General features: G+C 58.8%; 1 protein-coding gene across 3 annotated transcripts; it reads right to left on the bottom strand.

Annotated features, from left to right (window-relative positions):
* Positions 1–605: 605 nt before the first annotated feature.
* PARP10 (poly(ADP-ribose) polymerase family member 10) lies at positions 606–8,023 on the bottom strand. 3 transcript variants are annotated; one of them, XM_081324458.1, is made up of 10 exons: positions 7,805–8,023; positions 6,950–7,195; positions 6,250–6,486; positions 5,301–6,145; positions 4,858–5,070; positions 4,604–4,727; positions 3,505–4,443; positions 3,223–3,356; positions 2,124–2,298; positions 606–1,365 (listed from the first exon to the last, which is right to left on the bottom strand). In XM_081324458.1, exons 1-10 carry the CDS (start codon positions 7,953–7,955, stop codon positions 1,028–1,030), a joined length of 3,402 nt encoding a protein of 1,133 aa, XP_081180584.1. In that variant the 5' UTR covers positions 7,956–8,023; the 3' UTR covers positions 606–1,027. The 3 variants fall into 3 exon arrangements, with proteins under 3 accessions (XP_081180584.1, XP_081180585.1, XP_081180586.1); XM_081324459.1 differs by having other exon boundaries at positions 5,316–6,145; XM_081324460.1 differs by lacking the exon at positions 4,604–4,727 and having other exon boundaries at positions 3,505–4,492.
* Between the last annotated feature and the right edge of the window lie 224 nt (positions 8,024–8,247).

Raw genomic sequence — 8,247 nt, 5'->3', positions numbered from 1 at the left:
TTCCGTTCTGTTCCCATTCCTATTCTATTGCCAATTTGGTCCGGTAGTGAAGGCTAGAAACCAGGAGATGGCTAGTTCTAGTTCTTAGCATGGAAAATGGCTGGGTGACCTTGGGCCATCACGCTCTCTCAGCCCACAATGCCAGGATTAGGCAACAAGCCGGTTGATCAATTCCTGTCACAACTAATGGATCAACTCTCGGTTGATCTGAAAAAAATGTGGACTCTGTACTTTCAGGAAGTAGGAAGAAAAAAATCATATGCTGTTAATACTATTCAAAAATTTAGAATTGAAAACTGAATTTTCAAGGTTTGAGGGAGAACTGAACGATTGTTCAATTTTATCTCAGCGGTTGTAATTTACATTGCTTGCAGGCTCTGGATGTATTCTGCTCAGACTGTTACCAAAGAGTCAAGAATGCAACCACGGAAGGGCGTGCATTAGATTTTAAGGGTTGGTTAGATGAAATCTGCCAACTCTGTCCTTAAATTGGTTCTTTTTTTTGACAAAAATTAAAAACTTTGATTCTGGGTGGTCAAAGTTCAATGTCTTGTTGAAAAACTGAATATACTAATTTGCACATCAACGGATTGTAAAAAAGAAAATAGAATTATTATTTTTTTGTTTTCTCCTGCCCTTTTTGTGTTTCGTATTTTATAGCTAATCTTGTTTAATCAAGTTCTATGTTTATTTTTATTCCCATCTGTAGCTTTAAAGAAAACAACCAGTTATTTTTTAAAAAGGGGGGGCAGGGTCTGAGTGTTACTTAGGTGACACACTCGTCCCCTGGGGGCTGCCTGGAGGACCTCTGTGAGGGAGCACTCCAGACGCTGCCCCATGGCCTGAGGCCCACCACCCAGGAAGAGGGGAGAGGTGGGGGCTTCTGGCAGTCTCCGGTGGGCACTGCCCGGCTTTGCCCCATGAACCGTTCCCACTGCAGGAGCCACAATGTCCTCCCTAGCTCTGCCCTTGCCCGCCGAGCAATCCCGCTGGCTCAGGGTCTCTCCTGCGGAAAACCGGCTCCCTTTCACCAGGGCGGCAAGCGGGCACTGTGAGGAGGCCTCCTCTTTGGGTCCACCCACCGACAGGTGATGAGGTATTCGGGGTACGCCTGGGTGTCGTTGAAGATGACGAAGATGGAGGGCTCGCTCAGGTTGTCCACCGTGCTGTCGTACCGCCGGAGGGCGGCATCTCCTTCCCGCAGGGGTGGTGCTCGCATGTTGGGGTTGCCCGCTGTGTAGTCCCCGACCAGGGTCCGGGTCACAAAGATGTATTTGTTGCCATTGGGGCTGCAAGGGGAATACCGATCCTGCGCCGAGAGAAACGCCTTGACCGCAAAATAGACGCCGTGGCCGTAGTGTGTGGCTGGCAACAGGGGAAAGGGAAGGAGGTATTTGATCAATGGCCGGCACAGAGCAAGGTAAACTTATGTAAAATAAGCAAAAGCATCCAGATAGGAATACAGTGAATAACCTACCACAACTGTGCGGACATTTATAGAGATTATAAGACAAATCTCTAACATCTATTAAGGTATGAAAATTCAAACAAAAGTTATCAGTTTATCCTCCCATATTACAACAACCGATACTCAGGTGCAACAAACACATCATGCAAGGTCTAGTACTGAATAATGTGGAATATCTCACACGTATAAACTTGTGGGGCACTGCCCTCTCAGGCATGGGGAGTCTGTCCGCCTGCCCCTTCAGGGAGCCTCTCACACAGCGGCTGGCGAAGAGGACGCGAGGCCTGTGCCAGGCCAGCAGCTACCGGGGCCTTCAAGAGCCCTCCGAGAGGCCAAAGGCAAAAAAGCAACCTCCACGCCATCTTGTCCACCCTGGGCTGGGCATTGACTGGTGCCGGGCACCTCAGCGAGCCTCTTGCCTTAGGCTGGCATTGGCACCCTCGGATCCCAAGGCTGGTAGAGCCACCTACAAGCCACCCCAGTGATCCATCTTCCACACAGGGAGCTCTTACCCTGGGATCTTTTTCAGAAGAAACCAGAATGGATATGGGCACACACATACACAGGACTAGCCAGACAGCCAGCGCAGAGGGTGCCCCCTTGCCCCCCTTTACAGCCCCCAAGGAGGGGTCCCTTTCTGTGCAGCCAGACTGACCATTCTTGCCAGAAAAGCTGCGGTTGAATCCGTGCTGCCAGATCTCATGGCTGGACTGCTCCGTTGTGCCGTGGTACAGGATCCGCTCCACTGCCCGATGCCCGCAGGCCTTCTCCATGGCAGCCTTCTTCAGCTGGTACTGCTGGTAAAGCAGTGGGTGCATCACCTTCTCCAGCTGCCAAGTAGGAGGCAGACAAGTCAGCCCCACGTCCAGCTCATTTCCCCCCCCTGCCGCATCGGCCGCGTTCGGCTTGGGGGACCAGGGCCCGCTTGATCCCAAACCTGAGCTGCCTCCAGCACCACCCCCTTTCTCGCTCAGAACCCCCACCCAAGGGGCCGCAGGCACCGCCTCTGAACCAGCCCCAAAGAGGGGCAGCTATGAGGAGCCAAAGAGGGGTGGTGGAGGGATTCCCTCCCTCATCCAATTTTGCTCTTAGAGCAAGTGGTGCCTGTGGCAGAACCAGGCTGGCCCAGCTTTGGGGGAGCCTGCCCTCTGGGCCAAACCCCTACCACTGCCCTTCGCAAAGAAAGGGGGAGCCCCTGTACCCAATTTGAGACCAGGAGAGGGTCTCTCTGCAAGACCAAGGGGGGTTCACCAGACGAGTGCCAGGAGTGTGCTGGGAGGGGCTTGGAAAAGAGGAGGCTGGCAGACTTCCCTCTGCCCAACGGAGCCCAGCGGCATTGACTGCCGGCAGAGAAAGAGGCAGCACATCTCGGAAGGTCCCCGCTGTCAGCTTCTGCTTGGCAGTCCTTCCCAGCTCAGCTCTTCCAGAGGATTTGTGGGGCAGAACCAGGGTGCCCACTTCGCAGACAGCAGGAGGAGGAGCTGAGCAGGGCACCTTGACTGCAGATCTGAGCCCTTCTCCAGGTTTGGCATAAGGGGACAACCCAACAAGAAAGCAACAATCCCAACATGGCAGGTAGAACTCCAGTCGACCTGGTTAAGGGTCTTCTGCTCCTCAGAGCCCCACAAGTCCCCCCTCTGGACCTTGCTGAGACCCCACCATCCAGCCTCAAGGCCAGAGAGGGCTCTGCTCTGCCTCCATAGTTCTGGGACGGGGCCTGCCCTCTGCTGAAGGGGATGGAGACAAGCAGCCACCTTGACGATCCAGATCTTGCGGTGAAGCCCATCCAGCGTGTCGTAGAAGTGTTGGACGGTCCTCTGAAACTCCTCGGAGTCCTCAGTCAGTGGAAGCAGCTTCACTTCGCCCTCAGCTGAAGGGTCTAGCAGAGCTGCAGAGAAGCACAGTCCATGAAGAGACAGCTGCTGTCCCCCCCAAGGCCAGGAGGGGGCACTCTGCATGGCCAGGGAGGCCTATGCTGCCACAGAACAGGGGCACCAGAACCCCATCGGGTGGGACACACCGCGCAGGGCATCTACCTGGGGAAGCAAGTGGCAGCTGGAGTTCAGTGCGGCCAATGGGCAGAGTGCGGCTGTTGCCAACATCATACTCCTCCATCCGCTCAAAGTCCACAGCAAAAGGCCGCCCATCAAAGAACACCTCCATGCGCTTGTGGCCGCGGCACCACGCTTGCTCCAGCAGGGCGCTGGCCTGGGCCGAATAGGGGGTGGGAAAGCCCTGCTCCGAGGGCTCCCAGCGGACCCAGCGGGCATCCCCATAACCCATGGCCACTTCTGTGTGCAGCAGCCGGGCCAGCAGCAGGGCGAGGTCTCGGGTGGCGGCCACAGGGTAGTCCAAGAAGCCCGACACAGTGGCCACGGAGCCAGCGAGCGTGATGTGCACTGCATGCTTCTTCTCCAGGTAGCTCAGGTAGTCCAGGCAGAGAGCGGGCAGGGACGGGAGGACCTCATTCTGCACCTTTTCCTCCCGGAGCTGCACACCCAGGGCACGCTCCAGCTCCTGCGCCACAGTCTCTGCATCCTCCTCCAAGGCGGTGTAGACCTCCAAACGGGTTGCATCTGCGGCCTCCAGAGAGGCCCTCATGACAGACAGGATGTCGGCATCTGGACTGGATGGCTGCTCCTGCCTGAAGGAGCGCAGAGAGAGCTCAGTGGCACGCTCCATCTCCTCCACTTCCTGCCGAGCACTGTCCATGGACTGCTGGATGGCCAGGAGCAGCTGTGCTTCCTCTTCCTTCTCCTCCTCCTCCTCTTCCACTGCCATGCTCGGAATGGGGCCTGGGACAGGCAAGGGCCCTTCTTCTATTGCGTCTAGGTCAGCCAAGCCAGTCTGCTGCTCAAAGGCAGGCGGGTCCTCTGCCAAAGGCTCCAGAGCTGTGTCTGTCTCCTCCTGTTCCCCTGCTGCAGGAAGAGCCACCCCGGGAGGCTGGAGGGCAGCTAGAAGGCCCTTGATCTCTTCTGCAAGGAGAGGGAGAGCCAGTGAGCAGGGAAGCAACACAAGGTAGGCCTGCAAAGAAAGGGGGAACCCTAAAGCCACCCCAACCTCAGACCAGGAAGGGGATGGCAGGTGCCCCTTGCTGTCCTTCGCCTCCAGGGCGGACAGCTGGGCAGATATTACCCAGGTTAGCTTCGCTTTGCCAGTTGGCCACCCCGACTGGGCTCTTTGGCTGCTGTTTGAGGCCATGCAGGGAATCCCGCCGGAATACGACGGCAATTGGCTCCTGTGAGGTCTCCCATTCGTGCTGAAGGGGGAGAGAGCTCCTTCAGAGGCAGCCCCAGGTTTCCAAGCTCTTCTCTCCCCTCCAGCTTGGCACTCTGTCCTCTGGCCCCACTGCGCTTCCTGAGCCCTATGCCCTCCTCCAGGGTACGCACTTGGGTCTCTGGGGAGTGCCACTGGACGTGTTCCAGCCCGAAGGCACAGCGAAAGCTCCTTTCCAGGCCCTGCAGGATGGCCTGGCCACGCTCCTCCAGCAAGAAACGGCTCACACCAGGAAGATGCAACACCACAGTACGGACGCAGATGGCATGGAGCAGACTCTCAAGGAGGTCAACCGCGGCTCGGCACGCCCAAGATTCACCGTTCAGCTGCACAAAAAGACACCGTCTCTGTTTTCTCAGGCTAACTTGTTTTGTTTGACAAAAGGCTGGCAAAAGCAGGATCTGACCCCACCCTCGTCTTTGGCTACAGAAGTGGGCCTTTAGCCCAGTGCCCAAGGACACGTGGGAGCTGGCACAAGGGGGGGGGACACTAAAGCAGGAGAGAACTGGCAAATGCTTGGCACCCAGGATGTTGCAGGTAGCTGGACCCCATTTACCCGCAAGCCAGTGACCTCGGATTCTTCCAGGGGCAGCAGTGTGATGTCAGCCAAGCCAGCCAACATTTCTTGGCAATGGAGCTGAAGGTAGCGAAGACGGCCAGGCTCCGTGGTCACCAGCATCTCATCCGGCAGGCAGTCCTGCAGGCCTCGCTTCAGCTCAGCCATGTTCTCCTCCTCCAGGCCAGGCAGGGTGAGGCCCTCCAGGTGCTCCCCATCCTCAGCCAGACGCACGAGGCAGCAGCGCAGTCCCGCCTGCACCTGGGCCCAGCGAGGGGATGTCAAGGCCAGCAACTGCCACTCGGACAAGGGCAGGGAGATGGGCCTGAGAAAGGAGCCCAGGAGGGAAGCGGCCAGCTGAGCCACAGAAGGCCTCAAGGCCACAACTAACACCTCCTCTGCGGTGGGAATGTAGCAGGCGCCCACCCCGCGCTCAGCAAGCTGTTCCGCCAGGTGCTCCTGCACATCTGCCCACTGCAAGAACTCAAGCGCCCAGGTTGAGAAGGGCAGCCGCTCCTGCACCACTGCATGCAAGGCTGCCTGGATGTATTCCCGCAGCTGCTGCCGATGAGCTGGATCCCCGCCCGAGATGTGCAGCCCAACCTCTTCACAGCGAAGCACGCATTCAGGAGCAGAGGCCCCCAGCTCCTGCAGGACGCCCTTGGATTGCAGTAGCTGCCTTGTAGCTGCTTCCGGGATGGGAAGGGTGGTGGACAGGGCTGGCTCATCTCCTCCTGCCTGCAGCTCTGATGCTGCCTCTGGCGGCTCCAGGAAGTCGTAGTGAGGGGAGACCTTCAGACTACCATCTGGGAGCCGATGGGGCTGCTTCAGTACCCGATCCACCACTGCAGGACACGAAGGCAGCAAGATCAGAGGAGACTTTTCAGCACCTCCTGGAAGGGGAGGCAGGAGACGTGCAGAAGCAGAACGCGCCTCGAGCAGCCCTCACCTGTGCGATCCTGAAAGGATACCACAGCCATCGTGCCTCCCAGGAGAAGCCGCACTGCCTGCACGCGGCCCCCGCCGCTCCGCCTGCTCTCAAAGTAGAGGGTCAGCACCTCTGGCTGCAGCTGGTTGCCGTGGTGACTCTGAACCAGGATGCTGTCTGTCTGCTCCACCCAGTCCAGCACCAGGCTGGCCCCGTCCAGCACCCAGCTTTGCACATGATCCGCCAGCACCAAGAACTCTGCCAGGGAAGCGGAGGAATTGCATGAAGGCAGCCAAACCCTTCAGGCCTTGCCCTACGAACTGCCTTCTGTTAGCCCCCCTCCCACCCCAGCCAGAAAATGATGATACAACTAGAGGCCAGAGATCGGTTTCCAGGCCCAGCAAAGCAGATGATGGGCAACTTTGCTCATAATGCAGGATCGTTCCTGGTGGGCACACGATCCCAGCTGGCCAAAGGCAGCAGCTGGAGTGATGTACCCCAGTGTAGGACTGCAACATTTCGCCAGGTGGTGGCTTCTCTGCCACTTTTCGTCTTTCTCCTGGTGTTTCTCCAGAGAGGGGGGAGAATAAGGGGACAGGTGCAGAGAAGAGGCACCTAGTGGCAACCACACTTTGGGGCGCCCATCTGGGAAGGAGCCTAAGGAAACTCTGCTGGCTGCGTTTGGAGAGGAAGGGCAGGAAGGGGCGACCTCAGCAAGTACCTGCATGGCTGAGCGCCGCCTGCAGCTGCACCAGCACCTGGTCCCCGGCAGGGCTGCGGTAGACGGAGTAAGCGTCCCTCTCGCAATCCAGCATGTGCTCCACGTACAGTTCCACCAGCTCCAGGCTGCTTTGGGGCTTCAGGCCCTGGAGGACCAGCTTCCCATAATCCCGAGGAGCAGCAGGCTGGACTGTCAGGGGCACCCCTTGCAGGGCATGGTCAGTTTTGGAGAGGACCCTCTGGGCATCTGTGAGGGAGACAACCAGCAGTGATTTCCAGAAGTAAAGTCCTCAACCCCGAGGCCGGCCAAGTTGCTACCATGGACAGGCCCAGCCAGAGCCCAAGCTGGCAGGCCCAGGTGACCACCTCTCCCCCCCACCCCAGGGCCTCAAACCCCTCAGAAGCCCAGAAGGGCAAAGCCAACCGTTTGGGGGAACTTGCCGGGAGCACTAAAGACCCCAGCCCTGTAGCCAGCTGGGTCCCTTGCAGGGTGGACTATGCTTTCCATCATCCCCAGTCACCTCAGTCATAGAACACGTGGAATTTGTAGCCCAGCGTATCTGCTGCTTTTGTAACTCCTGCTAAACTCAATTGGTGTTAACGTGTAGCCCCTGTGGCTTAGCGTACAGCACAAACCCACATGTTGTGCGACTCCAAAGAACTGGGCGGCGCAGTAAGGGTTAGCCACATCGTGAAAAGGCGGTTCCTAAGAGGGCAGCCGTTTTGCGAAAGGCCCGGTGGGAGGGGGGCGATCCTTGGGGCTGCAGGCGAGCGCCGGGCGCGGAGATCCGCCTCCGGCAGAGCAGCAGCGCCGGAAGGCACGTCTCCCCAGCCTCCCTCCGGCCGCGACCCTCACCTTCGGGGCGCTCGAAAGTTAGAGTAGCGCCGCCGCCCCTCCTCCGCCAGCTCTGCACCGGCCCGCCGCCCGAGCGCCGGCTGTTCTCGAAGTAAAACACCAGCAGTTCATCGGCCACGTCCGACGGGACCCCGAGCACCGCCACCGCCATCGGAAAAACCCGCCAGACTCTGCCCGGGAGGAGGGAGGCAGGCTGGGAGGGCGGAGGCTCCAACGTCCGCAGCCGGAGCCTCGCGGGAAACGAAAGCGAAACGGCGGCGCGAGGAAGAAGGGGCGGCGCCGCAGCTGCCTTCCTCTCGCCCGCCGCCCCGCCCCGCCCCGCCCCGCCCCCGCAGGAGGCGTCGGACCTCGCCCGAGGGTGTCGCTGGACTCCAAGAGCCCCCCCGGCCCTTTGCGACCACTGAGCTTCCCCAAGGGGGGGGGACGGGAGCTAGTGTCCGGTT

Source organism: Vipera berus, assembly GCF_964194415.1.
Source record: "Vipera berus genome assembly, chromosome: 3".
Lineage (NCBI taxonomy): Eukaryota > Metazoa > Chordata > Lepidosauria > Squamata > Viperidae > Vipera > Vipera berus.
Note: the sequence above shows the minus strand (reverse complement) of the source record. Positions and strands in the feature narration are given on the sequence as shown.